The 24,256-nt window shown below is 33.7% G+C and overlaps 3 protein-coding genes across 7 annotated transcripts in view; 2 read left to right on the top strand and 1 right to left on the bottom strand.

Annotated features, from left to right (window-relative positions):
• Positions 1–757: 757 nt before the first annotated feature.
• LOC126769244 (uncharacterized) lies at positions 758–6,638 on the top strand. The gene is made up of 11 exons (XM_050487881.1): positions 758–874; positions 1,207–1,356; positions 1,978–2,074; positions 3,063–3,192; positions 3,266–3,350; positions 3,893–4,055; positions 4,362–4,778; positions 4,853–4,978; positions 5,045–5,233; positions 5,502–5,581; positions 6,384–6,638. Exons 1-11 carry the CDS (start codon positions 758–760, stop codon positions 6,636–6,638), a joined length of 1,809 nt encoding a protein of 602 aa, XP_050343838.1.
• Positions 6,639–6,936: 298 nt separating this feature from the next.
• Positions 6,937–21,047, top strand: LOC126768928 (katanin p60 ATPase-containing subunit A1-like). Of its 3 annotated transcripts, XM_050487392.1 has the most exons (9): positions 6,937–7,093; positions 7,434–7,624; positions 15,294–15,520; positions 15,754–16,229; positions 17,122–17,301; positions 17,800–17,942; positions 18,868–18,977; positions 19,432–19,558; positions 19,950–21,047. In XM_050487392.1, the coding sequence occupies exons 2-9, from the start codon at positions 7,470–7,472 to the stop codon at positions 20,146–20,148; spliced, it is 1,617 nt and encodes a 538-aa protein (XP_050343349.1). In that variant the 5' UTR covers positions 6,937–7,093; positions 7,434–7,469; the 3' UTR covers positions 20,149–21,047. The 3 variants fall into 3 exon arrangements, with proteins under 3 accessions (XP_050343349.1, XP_050343351.1, XP_050343350.1); XM_050487394.1 differs by lacking the exons at positions 6,937–7,093; positions 7,434–7,624 and adding an exon at positions 11,665–11,711; XM_050487393.1 differs by lacking the exons at positions 6,937–7,093; positions 7,434–7,624 and adding an exon at positions 14,114–14,366.
• LOC126768892 (V-type proton ATPase 116 kDa subunit a 1-like) overlaps positions 20,924–24,256 on the bottom strand; it is a 45,318-nt gene continuing 41,985 nt past the window's right edge. For all 3 annotated transcript variants that reach the window (XR_007669282.1, XM_050487296.1, XM_050487297.1), the window contains one exon: positions 20,924–23,061. Coding sequence is in view for 2 of the 3 variants with exons in the window: in XM_050487296.1 (XP_050343253.1) it covers positions 22,935–23,061 (127 nt within the window). In the remaining variant the exon portion in view is untranslated. The remainder of the gene's footprint in view (positions 23,062–24,256) is intronic.

The following is a 24,256-nucleotide window of genomic DNA, read 5'->3' as shown; positions in this document are numbered from 1 at the left end:
GTTTTTTTAATGTTGATCATACCTTCTAATCACCATTCATGTTATGATGTTCTGACCGATTTCGGCCATGCGGCCAATCTCATGAGAGATAAACCACTTGCACAGGACATATATAGTGCACAAGTGTGTGTGCAAACAAAGGTGCAGTCTCCACATAATCCGATGGGACGGCAATAAGACACGACTGGCAAGAGTTCAGGCGCAGGACCAACGGCTTTACATGCTTTCCGAGGCACGGTACACACTTCCAACTTGTAGACTCCTGTTATTGTGAATTCGACAAAAAAACCCAATAACTTTTTTTTCACCGCCATTCATATTAGGTTAGCAGCAAATCGGTCACTTGACAGTGGTAGCGTTCTTCCATTTCGTCGCCATCAATGGCACAGGATTGAAGGTATGTCTCTTATCCATTGATAGATATAAAAAGATGTAATTTATTTATACTTTTTAATGTAATTGTGTACAACTCTTTTAATTAAATAAGAACTTAACGTTATATTAATATAATGAAAATAGTATTTAAAGCATTTTGGCACGCCTTTTTTTAACTTCACTCAAGGTTTTATACTTTAATATCACATAAGTGTGACAATATCAAAAACGATTGGGAAAGTTCATTCATACACGTGTAGAGTTGTCTTTACTTCTGTTCTTTATAATGAATGTCAAAATGTCATATTTATGTCATATGCAATAAATATTATATCTATAAACAAGTCTAAAAAAATATGTCTCAAAATTCAAGGTTAACAAAATGCAAATCTTCTTAATATTTATATTTTTAGACACACTAGTTGCGGATGGATCAATTGATTATTGCGGAGCTAAAATGTGCGCGCACACCAATTCCCATACATTTTGTCATTACCCTGTACGTATTGCAATACTTTGTTGTTGTTTGTTACCTACCTATTATAATGTCAAAAGATTATTTAATTTTTTCCGTTATTTTTTTTTTGTGCAAAATAGGCAATTTAGATATAGACGAAGGAGACTCAACGACTCTACTGTGGTTTAAAAAGATTAATCAGCAATATTTACTGCAAGTGTTATTATCATATTACCTAAGTATTTACGATGCTTTGCCTCCTTCTCTCGAATGTTAAATTACTGATGACAGAAAGAGAGAAAGCGATGTCTAACTCTTCATCCATGATATAACATGTATTTAGAGGAAAAAGTATACAAAGTAAATTTATCTAGCCTGGTCCAAGTCCTTCATGCATGGGCTACATCGAATCAGAGTTGTCGCCGAAAGAGAAAGCTCGCGTGTTGGCGCGTTTGAATCGTAGACGCAGTGACGCGGCGCGCGGCATACGCGGCCTGCCCACAGCTGGGGATATGTTAAAATTGGTAAATAAATGCTTTAATTTTTTTATTTTTTTTAAACTTTATACAAACTTAGAATAATAACGCAATTCGTTCGTATTAGCGTTGTAATTCTAAGCATACAAATATGATTATTGATTTATTTTTATTTATTTAAAAACGCGTTGGTACATGTTTTACCTAATAACAGAAGTGCACAGTCCTTTTAACCTAAGTTACTGTCTAGTTGCTTTGCAAAACTTCTTAAATATATATACGTCTATAATATATTTAGCATTCAGAAGTGAAACTGATGTTATAAATATATGAATGGAAAATACCAAATCATATAAATTGATGTAAATCACTCACTCAATTACTCCTAAAAATCCAAATAACACATTATACAATAAATCACAAGTTGCGCCAATAATTAATTAATTATTTTACCTTTTGGTCCACTCACAAAATGGCGGTTTTTAATTAGCGCGCGTCTTTTTTTTTAAAATATCTGTTGTATGGATCAAGGAGTCTTCTAACTATATAAAAATAATATTAATATTACTTATTTTTATATATTGTATACTTATAATTGATTTATTTATTTTATTTACATCCTTGTTTGAAATTCACGATAACTAAGAGTCAAACTACGATTTCTAATAGCGATGGGTGAATGAACTAGCGCGAGAAGCCCAACGCTGGGCTGATCAGTGTCGACCACCAAGCACTCCGGAGCTACATGACGATTGCCGTGATTTATGTATGTGATTGTTATATTTAATTTAAATCGTTTGTGGTGCATCATTAAACGAGCCGGTTGGCGTGGTTGGTAGATACTTGCCTTTCACGCCGAAGGTTGTGGGTTCGATTCCCACCCAGGACAGACATTTGAGCCACGGTAGCATGCGAAAGCGATTCCGTGGCGCTCCTCGTTAAGACGGAAAGGGTACCGCTGGTTTTTTAGTGGGTATCCCGATGTTCGGGGCGCACTCGGCGCCTTGGACACCGGTGAGTCCCACATACCCCCCCACTGTTTCCGTGGGGGAAACACGTAATGCGTTTTTCCAGCGTTAAAAAAAAAGGACAGACATTTGTGTGCATGAACATGTCTGTTTGTTCTGAGTCTGGGTGTAATTATCTATATAAGTATATATTTACAAAAGAAAATAAGTATATGTAATATATCAGTTTATAAGCTTAATTTGGAATCACATGGCCGTGAATGAAAAATGTCCCAGGATATTATTATTATATATAGCTCTGCTTAGTTTGGGATCAGATGGCCATATGTGAATAATGTCCTAGGACATACAAGTGTGTGCGCTAACATAAGTACCTACACAAACTTTCTATCTATTATTAATATAATAACATTACGGGAATATATATATATATATATATATATATATATATATATATATATATATATATATATATTCTATATATATATATTATATATATGTATATATACTAGAGTTTAATCTGAGACAATATTTCAAAGTGATCTTTCGATTCTATCGTTTTCATTAAAATCATGTTATTTTAATGTAAAATGTAGCTAGAGAAAAAAAGCTAGAGAGATCTTGCTAAGCATATTATGGAAACCTGCTCGTGTCGGGTGAAAAATGTTACCAACCTTCTCATCATTACATATACTGGCTACTGCATTTTACTTTACTAGGGGGTTTTTATGTATTTTTCATACTTTAAATGTAAACTATAATAAAATTGATCATAAATTTATTTAGATTCGATATCGGTGGGACAGTGCGTAGCATCGGTTGTGGGCGAAGCGCCAGGGCTTCGCCCCGAGACAATGGTCGACTTGTGGTACACGCAAAGCATGAGCTACAACGGAAATGTTACTTCATACAAACCGTTAGTCTCATTCACTATCTGAATACCAATTTATAATCTTGGAATACAATTCAGCTTATTTCTTAACTTTCAGTTCACACAAGAGTAACTACAATGATTTTGCGCAAATCGTCTGGTCACGAACTTATATGGTGGGGTGTGGAAGAAGCAAATTTATGGTACTGATACTCTATTAACATTGATGATAAATTGTTGCCTAATCTTAGGCGACTTTTTATATGATACATTTAGTTTGCCCATGTCCCAAAAACTGCATTTAAAGCTATTTTTAATAACCTAAAAAAACTCATGTCAGTAATATTTGCAAATTGAAGTTGTTTTTGCCTACCAATTAAATATTAATAGAAAAAATTAATCTGACTGTAGTAATCGTTAGATAGATAGTTACCGAGATGGCCTAGTGGTTAGAACGCGTGAGTCTTAGAGTCTACCAATGATCGTGGGTTCAAACCCGAACAAGCACCACTGAATTTTCATGTGCTTAATTTGCGTTTATAATTCATCTCGTGCTTGACGGTGAAGGAAATCATCGTGAGGAAACCTGCATGTGTCTAATTTCATTGAAATTCTGCCAAATGTGTATTCCACCAACCCGCATTGGAGCAGCGTGGTGGAATAAGCTCTAAACCTTCTCCTCAAAAGGGAGAGGAGGCCTTAGCCCAGCAGTGGGACATTAACAGGCTGTTACTGTAATCGTTAGATACCGTGGCGTGGTCGTCACCGCACCGTCGAACGGTTAGTGTGCAATTTTGCGCCCCGCGGGCCCGCGGCGCGGCGCGCGCTGTGGTCGCCCGCCGCGCCCGCGGCCGCCTGTCCCCCTCGCTCCCGTCCCGATATTGACTTACCCGGACTGTGCACTTTTCGTAAGTACTTAATTAGTATACTTACTATACTGAACCGCCGGAAAGGGATAAATTCACAATCACTGTAAAATTAATGCGCAATGTAAATTTCACGATAATTCTGAACCTCAACAATATATGTGCGCTATTTGTTTTTAACACAAATTACAACTGAAATTCACCTTTCATTTTACAAAACAAAGTAATCGTAGAATTATTCATAAAAATCAGTACAGAAGTAAAGGCAAACTTAATTTTTCTTTTCAATATAATGAGTGAAGATGGGAGAAATGAACAATAAAAATAGAGATCATGTTCACATTTCAGAGTATGGTATGGACGAAACATACGATGAAGGTAATGTGATGACAGTTGAAGAGCATTTGCTTTTAAATACAATTATGTTAGTAGAAAAAAATGTAGAATTAGATAACATTGGAGCTTTGGATGAAATTTACTTAACGAAGCTAGCCGTGGCTACTATTGAGAACTCTGTTTTAACACAAACACCTTACAGTTCTATACAAAAACGTGATATAGTGGATACAGATGAAATAATAGGTGATAATGCTGAAGCTAACATAAAAATTGATACTGGACCAATTAGCATCGAAAGTAATGAAAAGAATAACAAATCATCTTATAATATAAATAAAAAAGTATTTAAACAAAAAGGAACTTTCGTTGGCCGTCCAAGAACCTACAATATAGATGACTTAAACGATCAGCATAACGAAGCAAATTGTAAGACATTTTAAAAATTGAAAATTTTGATTATATATTGATGTAGTTATAAAACGTAATGTCAAATGTTGCAGATGATAAAGCACAAGAAACGATAACGAATGCAAAATATGCTTATGATGATTATGAGTTGACAGTTATCCAAGACTACACAACGCGCCTAAGTCATACAACAGAAGAATCAGCCATACCAACAAATTGTATATTTATAGAATCTTAATATGTTGATGCGTTTTTCTTTCTTGTAAAAATGACTGTCTTTTCAGACACTTCTGTGAAAGCTATGGAAATGAATAAAGCTAATACTATAATAATAAATATAGAAACGTCTTCAATTTTTACAACAAAAATATTAGATATTTACCTCGATGATATAATCGCTAACCTAAGTCTTTCAAGAATCGTAAACGACACAGAAATAGACGAAAATGTTATAGAAGATTACCTATCTGATCGTAAGTAAATAAAAGAAAGAAAAAAGAATAAAGGCTTGCAAACGTTATATATGTGTTTGATTCAGAAAATCGCAACGATTGCTTAATTGGTATCGTATTCTTCGAATATAAAAACGGAAATGAAACAAAAGATTATATCGCCATGATTTTCAAATCAGAATAGAACACAAATACATATACCCATGAATGTTTCACAATTTGAGAGAACTTGTCTTTAGCATTTAAGCATTTTCGATAAATAATTTACTTTAATATTTTGCATGTGTAGCTGAAACGGTTCGTCAACTACAAGAAAGGCTTAATCGTATGGAGCAGAAATTAGCAATTCCAGTGACGGTGTCAGGAAAGGTGATTTTGTGCTTTGTTTTATATGAATCCACCAACTCGCAGTAGTACAGCAGAGTTAAACCTTCTCCTCAAAATTTAGAGGAGGCCTTAGCCTGTTACTATTATATAGCAGACTGTTACTATTTGAACGAGGACAAAGTAATCTATAGGTTCCTGTATCATTAATCCGATAGTGACGAAACTATGGCGTGTTATTGTGCGCATCTGTGATGGTTTTAACATACTCGTAACGAAGTACCATCAAAGTAGACGTTACGTTAAATATAATTATTAAAGTAACAAGTAGTGACTTTAGTAAAAGTTGAAAATCAAGTGATCGCCTCTAGACATTATCAGGAACAGAAAAGCCGAAAAAGTAAAAAAAATATACATTTTTTACTTCTTGAGTTTGCGTAGCCAATTCGGCTCAAATCTGTTAATTATTATATTTTCTGAATGTGTATTTTTATTATAATATGAATAATGTATTATTAATTAGATTCCGAGGTCCTGGGTTGAAGCCTCAGGGCACGGGCTCCGGTTGGGACATAGTTATTGGGTTTTTCCGTCAAGAAAGCTCAGTGTTTGAAAGTTATTTGTTGTACCTCGGAATGCACATAAAGCCGTTGAGTCCAGGTGCAGGACGAACTCCTTCTGGTCGCTTCGTATTTGCCGTCGGATTATAAGAGTACACTTGTGGACACATACTTGTGCACTGTAATGTGTCCAACGCATTTATTTATTATTACTTGGGAGTAGCTAAAATCGGTTAGGAGGATATCGTAATGGATTTTTCTATTAAAATTTATATATTTGTTTTAAGGCTCGACGGGAATTGAGAAATCTAGAACAAGACAAACAATACCTAAAAAAGAATCAAGAAATACTATCAGCTGAAGCGGAAAGGAATAAAACATTAGAAAGAGGACCGATGTTAAATATGGTGTTAAAATACATGCCATACTTAAAACAATACGAGAATAGCATATTGGGTGATTCGAGTTCTAGTGGGATAGAATCTAGTCAGATTCTTGCTTTATCTTGTACATTACACGGAATCTTTATATCTTATTGGTAATCATTTTGTAGGTTTTCTATGTCAATAGTTTTATTGTTGTATTTTTGTTGTCATTATAATGTAAAGATATTTTATTTATTTTGTGGTTTTATTTTTTAAAAGGCATTTTTTTTCTAATTGTTTTTTAAGTTATTACGTAAAGGTGTTTGTGACATTGGCTAATTTTTTCAATGCTCATAATAATATAATTTTTTTTTTAATTATTCTTTTAAATTTGTAAAGATGATTTAAAAAAATATATTTTAAATATATTCAACGCAACGCTGCAAGTTTTCAAGTCTACAAAGGCTAGTGCAATTAGGCCAGTGAGAAGTGACGGGTTGGCGAGTCGCGGTCATCGTCCGCAGTCGTGCTCGCGTGCTCGTGCGGGCAGCGCGTAGCTCCGTAGACCTCTACGAAATTACGTATTTGTTAATGTATAGTTACATATAGAGATACTGTAAGGCGGATGTATTGTTCGGGTTAGAAGTTGTTTTATTTATAAAACTAAAAAGTTTTTCTTTTTCTAATTGTTGTGTGACTCATTGTGACATTTTATTCATAGATCTTTTAGTTGTTTTGTTATTCTAGATATTAATATACCTAGATTAACATATTATGTTCATATAGATTGTTTTTTTCTCTTAAGTTATTAAAACATGAATCACTCACCCATCAAACTTGATATATAAATAATAACGTATCTTTAATGATTGGTTTATATAGTTTTGTTAACATTTTTTAAGTCACTAATAAATATAAACATACATAAGTTAAGCTTAGCTTAAATAAAAATTAACAACTTCATTGTAACAGTTACATTTATCTATTTAAAACGTTTAAAAAAATAATATGTCGAATGATATGAAGTCAGCATCAATGGATTTGAACGGGTCTCGGTCGTGGTATCGGAGGGACAATGATGTTAAAATCGAGTTTGGATTCGGGGTACCGCTGGGTGCGATGTCCGCTCACCCAGTGTTCCACTCCGCTTGGGATATCGGATGGTAAGTAAAGCCAATGCAATTTGCACCGGTTGCAAGTATATTCACAATGGGTTCGTATATAAGGATGCTTATCTCGAGGTCCTGATTTCAAATCTTGGACAACTATGTTGGTGTTATATTGATGAAAGATGTTGTTGAATTATACTTCGCTCAAGACGCTTTGCGGTCGCGTAGGATTGTAATTGTAACGGATTATGTATATAGTGTTCCTGTGTGTATAAAAGTGCACAATAATAACTTCGAAGCAGATGGCTAGACTGAGGTTTTCGTCGCTGTTGAAATTCGGTTAGGAGGACTTCATTATTAAACACAATGGGAATATAAAAGACAGTGGTTACCTACAAGTAAATTTATACATTTCAGGGCTTAGTTTATGTATGATTTATTTTTAATTTAAATCACTCGCTATCGGGTTATTTGCGTGATTGAAAATGTTTCTGCTGTTAATTTAAATGATTGGCGCTTAGTTTTTATTTAATGAAAAGTGTTTTCCTACATAAAGATTTATTGACGAAAAATTTATCATGTAATAAATGTATAATGTATGTATATGTACTGAATATTAAAGAAGGCCTTAAAGTATATTTCATTACCAATAGGCTTAATTTGTGTTCATTGATATTTTTAATACGATAAACACAACAGCTGCCTCCTGTCTTTTCATAAGAAGAGTTATTATAAAAAACAAACACATCGGAATTTACTAGTGCCTGGGTCTTTTAGTATGGTCCATAGGTTCTATCTTAGATTTCTACCTAATAGTATGTTATTAGTACTGAGTACTGATATCTTGATACAGACTTTTTGTGTGACCTGTTTTCGCTTACTCACGCGATATTTCTAGATATGGGAGTTAATTGCATGGTGTGATTATAAGGAGGGTGATTGTTAAGAATTCAGCATACATATCGGTAAACGATGTTAGCTCGAAAACTTTTTATGTTTTTTTTTTAATATTTCGTTTATGAGTTGCTGCAACTCGGTTATTTTATTATTAAATTCAAATAATGTAAATATTTTATATAAGTAAAATCGTCGGCAGACGTTTTGTGTCATGTATATTGTACTAAAACCTTAAAAGAAACTTGTTGCATTTTTGATATAAATTTTATGTAACAGTTTTTTTCAGTTAGAAAATACAAAAAAGTCATCTTAATCATTGATATAGATTAAGGTGTCGTACAGCCATTAACCTATTAATCAATATGAATTTGATTTATAAAAAAAAACCGTGTAGAATTTCTATATTTTTATAAAAAATACATTACAAACTATATTAACTAATAATTACAAATTGGAGATTTTTTCATACAAACACATTTACGGCATGAAATATACAATTAAATATATGCAATTACCAAAGTAAATAAATTGGCTTTACATATTTTTTATTTATTCTAATTAAGGTTTTAAATGGAAGAGTCCATCTTAGTGAAAAACATATTCAACTCCAATATCTCATGGTAAATAGCACAGATTGATGACAAAGTAATGTAATTATTGTATATATATAAAATACATATATCTCACAATTTGCTTCAAATTTTGTATTTAGATAAGGTTTTGCTTTTTACGTTTATCAATATAGACTCCTTTCAAAAAGTTAATTACATAGTGTGATTATATATTTTCAGGATTTTTTTCCTGAAAAGAAGCCTTTTTATAAAACTAATTTATTAGAGCTTGTTCGCACGTATTATTTTTTACACTATACATGTTTAAATAATATTTAAAACAGTTCCCTGGAGAATGATGGAAACCGTCTGGAATTAATATGACGTGTTGCATGCACTTAAAACATTAATGGTCAGTCTAGACGGACGAGCACATTGGTCATGACAAAGAGAATGTTACTAGCGTGAAAAAATATATTGATTTTTTTAACTGACCACTTATTTGATCATACAGTTTGATTGTCAAGGAGACTTTTAATAATCAATGCGTGTAACTTTGTTATGATATAATCATTGCAGTACATCATAAAGTAAATTATATTTTGCGATGATGATCTCTTGATAATTATAAAAAAGTTTACTATTTCCATTTGTTGATAAGAATATGTTTAATTAAGTAATAAATGTAGTGATTGTCTATGGAATCAATTTAATGATTGTAATTACATTTACTTGTTCGAAAGTACGCGCTTAATATTCTGAGTAGGGTAAAGCGGGCATTATGTTATAATAATAATTAAGAATATAGAGTATTAAGAAAGCCAATATAAGAGTATATTTTTTCAAGTCGGTCGTTTTTAAAAGATATTTTAAATCGTCATATTCAATTTTTAATTTGGATATAAAGTTAGTCCGGATCAGAATGCTGAGTCTCTTGCCGGTTCTTCACATAATTGTGAAATCAAGAATCGGCGAGAAACTCGGCATTCACTCTTTATCATCATCTATAATTATGTATGTAATTTAATTTTTTTTTATTATTATGTAGTATTTTAACCCTTATTTATTAAAGAAAAAAAAATTAAATGATTGAAATGAATGAAATTAGATGTTATAGATAAATGTAAAACGGTCTTCGGAATTTTGTTATAGAATCGAATACACTATCCCAGGAATGTATTAATGTAATATAATATAATTAATGAATTTGGGTCGAAAGCTTAGTTCCAAGCTTAACTTTAGTTTCTTTATAATATGTTTGTCACAATAGATATACGAAACTAGAGATTTAGTATGTCAAAAGAGTCCCTGGATTCGATGTCACAGTGACGTAGCGTTTTGATCATGTTGCATGCAATCAAATGCCTTGAAAAACTTACAAAATATGTCTCAAGTATTTTTTGGGTTTTTACAGACTTCAAAAATAATTTCAACGCCAACATCAGCTTCGATTTGCATTATTCTTATTATAAGTCTACAAAGACACACTTAACAAGTCAGTCGTTTTCTATTAATTACATTATTTATTTTGATTTTAATTTAATGATTTTATAAAAAGATATATTATTTTTTTTGTCTTCGTCTTCGTCTTCGTATTAAATGGGGCTATAAGAGCTTTTTCACACCCATTTTTTTTAATTTACAAAACTTATATAAATTATAAATATGTATTAAATATATATAAAAAATAAGTCATAACTTTTATATAATGTAAAAGATTATTATATATATAATTTTTGTTTTTATATTATTTTCGGATTATTTCTGTAAATGTTATGTACGTCTTTAATTATTACATATATCAGATACGCTCATTTTAAGCTTTATGGATAAAATGTATGTAAGTAATAAATAATAATAATAAAACAATTCAATGTAATACATTTTTCGCCGTCGACACCTTTAACGTACCGTCCTATAAAATAGGATGCTTGTTTTTTTTCCGTAACTTGATACTTGAGAAAGGTCCTTAGTTTGTTAGTTTGTAATTTTCTTCAACCTTTACAACGGTTCACTTTCATACGAAAGAAATATCCATAGTTTTGAAATAACTGTTACAAGAACCACATTCGTTTATTACTTAATGGTAGGACTGTGCGCAATCCCTCTGGAACATAGGATAACTCACCCCTTCCACAAACGCGGGCGAAGCCGCGGGCGCTTTTGTATTTTTGTCATAAACTAGATAGTTTATGATAAAAATACATAAGCGCCGAGCGACTTTTTTCTATTCGACTGTGTAACATGTGTTATGAAAAGTTATATACTTTAGAAGTTTAGACTAACAAAAAACAAGTTCCTTAAGTATTAGTATGATTTAGTTCTAAGCCTTTGTAAGCAAGAATCTACGCAGTAATATTGCTAAATTGTTTTTATCGTACGAATCGAGTCGGCAATCATTTCAAATTTAACCATATCAAGCAATTCGCAATGGTATAAATTATAACAGCCTCTAATACGATGATTGAGGGCACGGACACTAAAAATAAATTAATAACGGCCTTAGTATAAAACAACATGCAAGGATACGTTCAAGTGACATTATTGCTTCAATGAAAATGATCGCGTGGGTTTCCCTGTGCTTGAGAGGAGTGACCTTTTGCTCATTCCTTGCTTGACTTGCGTCTGTCAATGTTATTTATTCATTTACCTTAGGAAGACAGACGAGCAAATGGATAAAGTGGCCGCTGAAGGTAAATGCTCTCATCACTCATAGATATTGGTGATGTAAGAAATATTATCCATTCCGTACATCGCCAATGCTCCACCAATCTTGGGAACTGAGATGTTATGTCTCTTGTGTCTGCAGTGCTCACTGGCTCACTGGCTCTTCAAATCGGAACACATGTATATTAAATATTGCTGTTTGGCACCCAGACGCACAAATGCACAAAACCCTACCGCCTAGTAGACATACAAAAATGCACCGTCAACGCTGCTAACAAATGGATCTATGATGTTATATCATTAGTGCCTGTAATTAGTAGCTCATTTAACTTGGCTTTTTATGATGTAGCCAAGATTGACCTGAGAATAGATCGTGTTGGTTTTAACCACAAATCGCTGATTTAAATTCAGCCAATTAAGCTACCATGTGCTTAATTTGTAATTGTGAATAATATCGTGTTCGGTGGTGAAGAAAATATCGTAAGGAAATCTGCACTACTTGAATGAAGTTCAGCCAAATGTATATCCAATCTGCTGTGGTAAAATGAGGACGGAAGAAAGGATGGTAGTGAAAACTCAACGTAAGAAACATACAACGGTTTTGAACATTAGTTAACGGCGCCACTTCGCTTAGCTTATTCATGTAACGATATCGCTTCATTTTAATTAATTATCCGTGATCCACATTTGAGCTGAAGCTACATATCTCAAATATGCTACAATAATCATTCATTCAAATACAAAGCGACAGCTGCATGAGCAGTTTGTCACTACTAAGCGGATGGTCAATGCTAATTTGAGTGTGCCTAAAAACCGACAAGTATACAGAAAAATGTATTTGCTATTTGCGTTATTTGCTAAAATAGGTACGCCACACTTCGCCGTGATCGGAGAAATTAAAGCACGGTACGCAAAGTGAAAAGAATTAATCGGTAACTTTTAATTTTACAGTGTTTAAAATAAGGAAGTAACAACACGCGTAAATTAATTGTCCTTGAAAAATAACATAAAGTATACAATTTGTATAACAATTCAGATAATCGACCCGTGTCGGACAAAATATTTCATTGTTATATAAATCACTAAATGAATGAACGATGATCAAATTCATAAATAAGAATCCTAGTGCGCTGTATAAGAGCTTAATACTTTCTTAAGTACTCTTTTTCACTATGTGGTACGCTGAATGCATTAATGACGAGTTAATTTTTTTTCTTAATTTTTATTTGAGTACATGCTCACATGGTGATTACAAATCTGATCACTCCGCCCATAGACAACAATCCAAAATTTATAAAACACGCTTTACATCATCTTTGCTGCTAAGCATAGGATTCGAATACCATTTCCCTTGTACCTGTAACACTGGTTCATTCACTCTTCTAACTGCAATGAAATATATAAAATTTCGTGGTAAAACTATACACTATCCACTCAGACGGGCCTGCACAAAGTCTGGGAAAGGTAGTACATCATAACCTAAAAGTAGCACATAGTAACCTTGTTATGGAGAATAATCCTTATTCATTGATCCAGTATAGGTAGGATTTTTATTGTATCCTAAATATTAAAACTAGTGAAATAACATACTCGTTATAATAATTAAGGAACTAGCACATCTACGTTAATAGACTATCGGGTCAGGCCCTGATATCCTCATAACCTTGTTTAAGGGCGATGTTGTATATAATTATTTTAAAGAGGCATCAAATGCCTTCGATACCATCGGTGGGTCTTCAGTTCATTAACCCCGTGGTAGTCGATGGCCTTTGACACACATCCTCGTAGCTTGTAAGTTTACCCCACATCCGTCAATGGACAAACATAAAGTTGAATGACCTCTGGAAAATGTTATAGTGTAGACTTTTCATTGTATCTTCATCGTACTGCACACGTCCTTCGTAAAGTGTTATTGGTGTTGTTTTTGTTGTTCGTAAATTTTATTTACAAACTATAAGTAAAAAGTATTTATAAGCAAACTTAATCTAAAAAAATGTCTGTAATAAGCTATATCATTTAATTTTTTTTTTGATTGGAATCTTATCCTTTTATCCGTATAGCGATTATTAATTGATACCAGATGAATTGAATAAAATATTAAAATATATACAAAATAATATATAAATATTCTCTATTATATTATATATAACACAAAATCACTTAAATTGTAACATTGGTAAATAGAATGTATTCCTAGATTGAAACGAAGGTTAAAACGTTGAGTGCCCCTTGAAGTCTTAACATTCAAAAAACTGGGTCAGTAATATGACGATAAAAATCTGTGGGTATGAAATGACCTCCTGTATAAAAATATATGTTAATTGACAAAAATATTAATAGTTTACCAAAAGTCGTTTACATAAAGTTCAATTTCGTTTGACACCTTGTAGGACGAGTGACCTTATTACACGCACAAGTATGGCCGACAGGAGTTTCCGCTGTTACCATGGTAACGTGAACAAAACATACTTGCCAAAAGATTTTCACAATTTGACCGGCCGACAGAAAATGACATAATTATAGACAAATTATGTATTCGTGACATTTTATACAAGCATACCTATGTACATTTCAAAAGGGCTGAAATTTTTCAAACGAACCATGAACTTTGGTTTTGGCGATTCACTGATTCCCAATGTCAGTGGTTTGCGACATTTTTTTGAGCATGATCCGTTTTTCGGGTACGTATCTGTTGAAATATTACGAGGGATTAATATACATTATAGTTGAATAACACAGATGCTGCACAGTTTCTAGCTAGTATTAGTCAGTTAGTTTAGAATTAGAGTAAATTCCAAAGTATTCATAAAATGTATGATATATTTTATATGATATATAGCGAATGAGAGTGAATAAGAGCCATAAAATCATATATATTATAAATTAACAACATAGTTTTGATATTCTACCACCAAATAGCAATATTTAGTATTGTTGTGTTCCGTCTTTCAAACCGAACAAGTAATCCAAGGTATTGATGTTTGGCGAAAGAATAACTGATAAGCGAATTGAACAAGAAAATGAACGTACGTTGTAATGCAACCACATAATTATCTTTTAACACAAATATTAACATCGTAGATTCGTCTACCAGCCCCATCTAATCTACCTGGGTATCCTTATGTGTACTTCTATCTCCAAGAATTGTATTTTGTGCGTTTACGCTGAAGAGCTATCCAGCCGAAGTCATAGATATAAAAATACCAAAAAAAAAAATCCACACTAAGTTGCGTGTCAGCCATATCTTATTTATATGTAAAAATACTTACCTACTTCTTAGTAGGAAGTAAAAACTACAGTTACGAGTAATGAGTTTTAAATGACTTAAATTACTGATTTCATGTGCTTTTTTTGTGTTCAACCTGTGCTTGGCGTGAATGCAAAAAATATTGAACAAATCTGGGTTCAAATGAAACTTTGTTTCAGGTGCTCAAATTATAGTAGTAGTAAGGCATTTACGTGTTTTGTGCATATAATATAAAATAATATATTTAAATACCGTTTTTTTAGCAATGAATGAGACAAGTTCTATGTTGTTTTTATTTTATTTGGATAACATACTATACATATTTTTACACAATATAAATGAGAATATTTTTCTTTTACAGTCCATCTTCTGGCTTCCATCAAATGGCCAGGATGATGGATCGCATGATGTCAGAGAGTCTTCAGCCGTTTGGTTTCGCGAAAATGACTGCACGGCGTGAGGGAGACAAGAAAAGTGAGGGTCCACCGAGAGACGGTCTCAGAACCGATAAAAGTGACAACAGGAGAGAGAGAGCGAAAAATCCAAATACCCACGTCGGTAACGGCACAAGACATCCTCCTACACAAGGTAATTAAGATACATCGATCATACATTATTCATTAAAGTGATTTTCATAAATTTTCTGTCAATAGAGTGAATCATTACTAACCAAATTGCTGATAGTATCGGTTAAACTTACGAAAATGTGATTACTGAACAAACAAAACTTTGTATTTTACTCTCTATTTTAACCTATTTAGAGTTTGAACAGATTTGAAAATACTTTTAGTAAATTACAAGGCGTTGTCTTTTTGTTCTAGTCGTTCGACCGACGCCAATAAATTCGTTCCAAGAACAATCGTCTGAACAATCTAAGCAGACAGATCCAACAACGGAAAAATGGGCAGGCACTTTAAGAAAACGAGATCCCGACATTCAACCGACCTTACCATCCATTGTGTCTCGTAAAGCTTCTTCTACAAACTCTTCCGTGAGCAGTGGAAGAAAGACGCGCTCAGTCGATAGGATTCCTAGAACTCGACGACAGCTAGCTCCTATAAAACCAATAGTGCGAAAAAGTGATATACCTTCAGAGGGAGATGTAACCATGCTAGAAAAAGACGAAAAAGTCTTCAACACGGCCGGTTATGAAGTACATTTAGTGGAAACTTTGGAGAGAGATATATTGCAGAAAAATCCTGACGTTCGTTGGAAAGACGTGATTGGTTTGGACGACGCAAAGTCTGTATTGCAAGAAGCCATGGTACTGCCGCTTGTAATGCCTGATTATTTCAAGGTGAAAATACTTATTGGATTAAGAATTGCTTTGTTGTTTGTTGTAAAAGGGGTTATTAATATATTAATCTTTTTGATTCAAAATTAAGCAATCCATTAAATTATAAAAATATATGTATATAAATAAAATAAAAAGTCTCATGTAATCACGTGTTGTAATGACGCGTTCATTCTTCAAAATTAACATGATTGACACAAATATTTTTTTATGGTTTGTTGAGTTAATGATTAACAAGAATATAATTCAGTGTTTTTGAAATTCGTGGTAGTTTATTGTAATAGGCATATTTAAATTTGCCTACATTTTTTATGGTATATTTAGGCGGACGAGCATATGTTAAGTGGTCACCAACGCCTGTAGACATTGGCATAGTAAGAAATATTAACCATCGCTTATATCACCAATGCGCCACCAACCTTGGGAACTAAGATGTTATGTCCCTTGTGCCTGTAATTGTCACATTGTGTATTATTATTTACTTATAATGATAGCGGTAAGTTTGATCAAGAAATTGCACGAATAAATCTTAGCAATCGTTAAGCGAGCTGTATACGTAATAAAAAGTGAAAAGAACAATTTACTGACCAAATTCGTGGGTCTAGCCTAGTTTAAAGTGGCGATTCGCGTGAGCGATTACATGGATCCAAGTATTCAAGCTACACGCTTAATTATTTCTACAAATCGAATGTCTAAGAAATGAAATGGCGGAAAGACTATTAATATATCTTCGAAGTTTTTTCTTTGGTATTTCTATTTTATTTACTATAACTTGAAATTAATATAATTTCCAATCTTCTCTATTATCAAATGATTTACAATTCATACATTTATAAAGACGATATATTATGGCAATGATAATAATCTAATATGTTTACTTTTCTCAATATCTCAGGGTATTCGTCGGCCATGGAAAGGGGTGCTATTGACAGGTCCACCCGGTACAGGTAAAACGTTACTCGCGAGGGCAGTAGCGACCGAGTGTCGGACAACATTCTTCAATGTTTCGTCAGCGACTCTAACTTCCAAGTACCGCGGGGACTCGGAGAAACTCGTCAGACTTCTATTTGATATGGTACCTAATCATAATTTATATCCATATTTTTTTTTTTTCAGCCTTTTGCCGTCCACTGCTGGACGAAAGCCTCCCCCATAGAACGCCAACCATCCCGATCTTATATCCATATTAGTACACCGATTAATTTATGTAAAACATTCCTAATTATAGTTTTGACGTCTCAATTACTTTAGCTAAATATTCACTAACAGGAATATTTTAAATAAGGAATCAATGAAAGGATAGATAAAAGTACATACATAATATATATACATATGTAAAATATTTGTAACTGATTGTTTCAGCGTTGGGAATTCATAAGATTATCTATCGAATAGGCGACTATTTTCAACAAGAGCCATCCTCTATTTAGCATATAATTCCAAGTTGTGCTCGTAATATAATTACCTATATTCGTCATGCACATGTGCACCATAGTGCACTTATACAGTTCAACTTCAGGTGAATTCAATGAAAAATATAAACGCTGACCTCGTGTCACATTGTAATTCGCAGGCGGCCTTCTACGCACCGAGTACAATATTCCTGGACGAGGTCGATTCATTATGCGCGGTCCGAGGTGCTGATTCGGAACACGAAGCCTCGAGGCGTTTCAAAGCGGAATTACTCATTCAGATGGATGGTCTGGCCGCAGCATTGTAAGTTATTGTGTAGGTTGATTTATTGCCTATATTTTTATCATTAAAAATATAAATATTAACCGACTTTTTTTATGGCCCCCTGATGGTAAGTGGTCACCAACGACCATAGACATTGGCATTGTAAGAAATGTTAACCATCGCTTATATCGTCAATACGCCACCAACCTTGGGAACTAAGATGTTATGTCCCTTTTGCCTGTAATTACACTGGCTCACTCACCCTTCAAACCGGAACACAATAATACCAAGTACTGCTGTTTTGCGGTAGAATATCTGATGAGTGGGTGGTATCTACTCAGACGAGCTTGCACAAAGCCCTACCACCAGTAAAAAACGTTCAACGAGGTGCTATTGAAAGCGGCTATCTATATGCTAATTTAAAATATATTAGTAACTAACCTAACAAAATTTAAGCAATTGAAAGAAGAACAACATTTATTTAAATTTAAAAGATCCCGTGATAATCAAGTACAAGTTAATCTCATTTATGATGATTAATAAAACAGTAACACCTTATTCTTATTCCACCACGCTGCTCCAATGCGGGTTGGTGGAATACACATGTGGCAGAATTTCAGTGAAATTTGACACATGCAGATTTCCTTGCAATGTTTTTCTTCAGCGTCAAGCACGAGGTGAATTATAAACACAAATTAATCACATGAAAATTCAGAGGTGCTTGCCCGGGTTTGAACCCACGTTTTACGGGTTAAGATTCACGCGTTCTTACCATTGGGCCATTTCGGCTTTTTTTTTTTGAAAATGTGTATACCTAACCCTGAATACGATTTATTAATTCAAACAGTTTTTATATTGCAATTATATATAATTTTATTATACAATTCATGTATGTAATTATAGGCACGCATATATGTATGCGTGCCATACTAGTAGTAGTTATAGTTGATATATTTCGTACTAGCAATCAAGATAAGGTCATTATGGTGCTGGCCGCTACGAACCACCCGTGGGATATCGACGAGGCGTTCAGGAGACGATTTGAAAAACGGATTTACGTCGGATTGCCTGACGGTAACTAAATAACTTAAAATCACTTGTATGAAATTTATTACTGTCTGATAAATATAAAAATAATTAATGATATTTAAAAAAAATATGTTTAACACATAATAAATATTTGTCTTTATATTTCTTTAATGTTTGATAATATTTCATTGATACTGGCATTTATGTTTTGTGTAATAGTTTATATATGATAATAAAAAAAAATTGAAATGACATTTAAAAAAATATTTGATGTTTAAAAAAAATAATTATTGAGTAAGAAAAGTAATAAATAAATTGTGAGGAAAAACGGAATAATAAACTTTAAATGTCGTTTCTTTGGATACAAAACAACCTCAAGTTTATTTATTTCTGATCCTTAAGATAATAAAATAATATTAAAAATATTACATTATGGTAAACAAACAGTAATATGAACTGAGTCAAACATATATCGGTAATGTTTTTATTTGTATTTCAGAGGCAACGAGGGTGAAATTATTAAGGCTGTGTTTACGAGAAGTGGTGTTAGGGGACGACGTCGATTTTATAGAATTAGCGACGAAGTTAGAGGGTTACAGTGGCTCGGATATAAACAATCTTTGCAGGTTAGTACCTTTAATTTTATCTTAACTAAAAATGTCGATACTTTATCGTTTAATTTCGTTTCTGTGCGTTCGAGTAAGGTCCGTATATATTATTTTATTATATATTATATTTGTGTTTATAATTCATCTTGTGCTTGACGGTGAAGGAAAACATCGCGAGGAAACCGGCATGTGTCTAATTTCATTGAAATTCTGCCACGTGTATTCTACCAACCCGCATTGGAATAGCGTGGTGGGATAAGCTCCTAACCTCCTCAAAAGGGAGAGGAGGCCTTAGCCCAGCAGTGGGACATCAACAGGCTGTTAATGTACTGTTACTGTATATTATTTACTGGGCAATATTGACTCTAACATGATAGAAAAGCTTTATATATAAAATGGCATGTATTAGGGATGCAGCAATGATGACAATGCGTCGTAAAATTGCCGGCAAAAGCCCTGACCAAATTCGTCGCTTGAAGCGTTCCGAATTGGACGCTCCGGTGTCTAAAGAAGATATTAGTGCCGCAATAGAGAAGACACGCCGCACAGTCACGCAAGCTGATGTAGCACGTTACACCACCTGGATACAGAAGCACGGCTGCTCCTAGCGCAGGGCTAAAGCGCTAAAAGCGCTGCTTCGGTGCCTAAGGAATTAGTAGCTGCGAAGTGATATAAAATTTTCAAAAGTGAAGTGACTATTTAACAATTTAAAATAAATAAATAATATTATTACGTTTATAAGTCTTTATTAATGTTTTATTTTTCATTAAATAAATTTGTTGTTGTTTTATGGAATATTTCGAGGTTATTGAAACAGTTTTGCTAGTTTTAAGAATCGCAATAGTGTTGGAGTGACGCTTTTGAATATGACGATGTTATTATAAAGTGTTGCTATTAAACATAATTGGCAACTTTTGCAATTATTTAAATGTCATTAAACTTATTTATAAAATGACACAACATATCATTTTTTTATGGACAATGAAATTATAGAAAATTGTCACATACGAAGTAAACAAAAGACGCCTATCCTCTTTTGGTTGAGACGCAGCGTATAATTAGAAATATTTTTTAATATGTTTTCAAAGGTTGTAAATTATCGTAAATAGCAACTTTGGGCTTCTTTCTTTAATATAATGTGAAATATGAATTGTTATAACAAAATTATAATACTAAATATTCATACTAAAATTCATTGTATTTAGATATTCTTTTAAAGCGTATCCTAGCAACAATGTGCTATCCCTTTTACACAAATGGGTGTCCTTGAAATTATTGAGACATTAATTAAAAAAACATTTATAAGGCTTTATAAAGAGTATCTATATAGTTTGTTCTAAGATATTGATGTTTAATTGTGTTCTAAATTGAAAATAATAAACGTTTTCGATTAAAATAGCTTTATTAAGGAATGGTGTTGTGGTTTTTTACAATTTCTGCCTGTAATGTAAATTAATGGATAGTGTTACGTGCTGTAAAATTGTGATTAATAAAACTTTTGCTGATATTATTCTTTTAATAAAGCGATATGTCAAAATTTAATACCATTACAATTGGTCCAGATAAGTTATTGCTTTACTAAAGTAGATATATAACCTTATTCGAGATTATAGATAACCAAGTATGTAATAAATATTTCATAGTAATTCTTCGTGCATATGGCGCATCTGCCACAGATTATACTTTAAAAACTGCATCGCTTCCCACTAGTTAGAATTTTCAAAATGACACAATATCATTTGATGAGGTTTGAAAATCGAACGCTAGTAGCATTGCAGTAGTATTTCAAGAGTGCAAATAAGTATTATATATGTATTCATAAATAGAGTAATAACATTTATTTTGCAATACTTCTAGATTGGATGATACTGCATTATCAAGAACTAATGAGAACCGATTTAGAAAAAAAGTTAAATATGTAAACTTGAATTCGATTTATAATCTGTTTTTTTTGGCTCAAAGAACTTTATGTATAAAAAGTTAAATATATCTTTTGTAAAACTCAAACAGCGAAGAGAAAAATGTAAAAAAATATATATTAGACTCACTAAGGATACATACAATATTAAATATATTCAAAGATTAACTTAAAAAATGGCTAAAATTTTAATAAAGTTTCTTTACAATATTAATTAGTAATTATAACTATATAATTATAAATATAGTTTAAAATTTGACTAAATCCTAAAAGGCACGAGAAAGTCTATTTTTACAAATAAACAATTAAAAACATGCAATCGATAATAACGTACAATAACACTTTGGCTTCAAGCAATTGATAAATATAAACTATGTTAATACAACAACTTACAATTAGGCTTATAACATAAATATAACGTTTATTAAATAATGTTAAAAATAATAATAATCATGTCCTTCATTTCGGCCACGGCGGCCAATCTCAAGAGAGATTAGCCAACTGCGCAGGAGATAGTATAGTGCACAAGCGTGTGCGCAAACACAGGTGCAATTTCTCTTCTCTCACTCTCATAATCCGATGGGACGGCAATCCGACACGACTGGAAAGAGTTCAGGCGCAGGACCAACGGCTTTACGTGCTTTCGGGATGCTACTGAGAATTTTCTAACAGAAAAATCCAATAATTTTTTATTGGCCCGACCTGGGAATTGAACCCATGACCATCGGGTCTGTGGCCTTACATCAAGCCACTAGACCAACGAGGCAGTCAAAAATAATTGTAACACCTAAGCATTCTACTTTGATCTTTTAAATTAAAAAAAATATACACAATTTGTACCATAGCTTAAAAATATATTATTGCACAAAATAGAGAAATTCTTTATTTAATTTGAATTTAAATTTCGATCTTATAGATCGTTAAAATTAAAATAACAAGGTAATGACGTTTTAGTCAGTCGAAGCAGATAAAAAATCAAAATAATATAATATCAAAAAAATTGTATATAAAACTTATAAGAAACAAAATAACTTTAACAAAAGTTGTAATAACATTATAATATTAAAAACGGTCAATTCTTTACTTAATATTAAAATACGTGATGACCACAGACCACAAATCTAAGGTCTACTCTAATCTACCAACTATATAAAACTTAATTGCTTAATCATATCAAGAAAATATAACAAATTTCCACAGCAATTCCATACGCTACGTAAATTTATACCCGAATGGCGATATTTGATTTTCCATTCATCTATAATATTATTTACCCCTTTAATTATTACGGAAGGCACATGCATTTTAAATATACGTTGATAGTAAAATTACCAATTAGAAAAATACATATATAATTTTGTAAGGCAGTTTCAATTATTAATATATTTATCAAGAGATCGGTTCTGTATGCCAAATTCGTCTTACTTCCAAACAGTTTTCGTAGTCATAAAGTTGAAATTTTCGTGTCTCGAAATGTCACTCGGGTGGTCCACCGTTAGGCTTCGCCTTGATATCATCCTCATCTCCTTCCAGGATTGCAGAGAATGAAAATGGTAGAAAGGCATGCCCCTGCCCTTCGTAGAATTTACTCATAAATTCAACCCTGTAATTGAAGATTTACATTTGCAAAGAATTTCTAAAACTCGAGCCTGAATTAAATACCTAGTTATTATAATAAAAATGGGTATAACTGTTCGTTTCATCATGACATGTTAGCATAAAATGTTTTTTTTTTAATTTTTATGGAGAAGCTTTTTATACTACCATTCAATCAATGGTCCTCCTGGCTGGCCTAGGCCAGTCTGGGTACGGGCCTCGGGGTTGCCCCCCCTACCCGGGATGGTCCTCCCCGACGGTTCATCCGTCGTGTCGATTCATTTAGGCCCATAGGGCCAGGGTCGTTGTGACCCAGTGGCTATCTTTCTTCAATGGTAATCTTGTTCACTAGTAATGTCGTCCTACCGCGTCTCCAGATCGTCGTCATCCTCTTCACCGATGCCTGCATCGGCGCTGATGGTCGGCGACAATAGGAGCTCACGAGGTAACGGACGCCCCTCAGGTGGTCTGGCATGAAGTGGTGCTATACCGTGGAGGTGTACGCTCGCACTGCTATCTGCCTTAGCAAATAGCGAGCGAGCGAGCTTGCGGACGAACTCCTCCACGGTGGGCGTCCTGGTGTCTCTATGGATGACATCATTTCTGACGTACCTCGGAGCTCCTACAATCAAGCGTAGGCATCGGTTCTGTTGGATCTGAATCCTCCGCTTCTGGTACGCTGAGCAGAGTGCGTACCAGGCGGGGGCCGCATACGTCAAGCGCGAGCGGACGTAGGCACCGTAGACCCTCAGTCTGGTCTTCAGTGGAAGCCGCGACGTGAAGAGGGTGTGGAGCTTAGACCGGGCAGCCGCGGCATGACTCACCACCTTGTTAACGGTGGGTATCATGCGCAGCCTGCGGTCCAAGTGACACCCCAGGTAGCAGACTGAGGTCTGCCATCCCACGTCCTGGCCTCGAAAGGTGAGCCGACGCATCGGCTTATCAGCACCGACAAGCAGAGCGGCCGTCTTATCGACGTTGACAGCCATCCTCCACTTGTCTAGCCAATCCGGTATCAGATCCAACACTCGTTGCATCTTGTTTATTGCGACGATCTGGTGGTAGGACGACGAAAAGAATGCGCTGTCGTCCGCGTACAGGGCCAGCATCACATCCTCTTCACCATGTTAGCATAAAATGTTTTTTTTTTAATTTTTATGGAGAAGCTTTTTATACTACCATTCAAACATCTAGCATCGAGT

Source organism: Nymphalis io, chromosome 6 (assembly GCF_905147045.1).
Source record: "Nymphalis io chromosome 6, ilAglIoxx1.1, whole genome shotgun sequence".
NCBI lineage: Eukaryota > Metazoa > Arthropoda > Insecta > Lepidoptera > Nymphalidae > Nymphalis > Nymphalis io.
This window is presented reverse-complemented; position numbering and strand designations above follow the sequence as displayed.

What these genes read in the sequence shown, in the direction of transcription:
- LOC126769244 (XM_050487881.1), top strand. Translation starts at nt 758, where the DNA reads ATGCAAATCTTCTTAATATTTATATTTTTAGACACACTAGTTGCGGAT. An exon ending in ATACATTTTGTCATTACCCT is followed by an intron (nt 875 to 1,206) that starts GTACGTATTGCA and finishes AAATTTATCTAG; the next exon opens with CCTGGTCCAAGTCCTTCATG. An exon ending in ATCAGCCATACCAACAAATT is followed by an intron (nt 4,979 to 5,044) that starts GTATATTTATAG and finishes CTGTCTTTTCAG; the next exon opens with ACACTTCTGTGAAAGCTATG.
- LOC126768928 (XM_050487392.1), top strand. Translation starts at nt 7,470, where the DNA reads ATGTCGAATGATATGAAGTCAGCATCAATGGATTTGAACGGGTCTCGG. An exon ending in TAATGCCTGATTATTTCAAG is followed by an intron (nt 16,230 to 17,121) that starts GTGAAAATACTT and finishes TCAATATCTCAG; the next exon opens with GGTATTCGTCGGCCATGGAA. An exon ending in TTACGTCGGATTGCCTGACG is followed by an intron (nt 18,978 to 19,431) that starts GTAACTAAATAA and finishes TTTGTATTTCAG; the next exon opens with AGGCAACGAGGGTGAAATTA.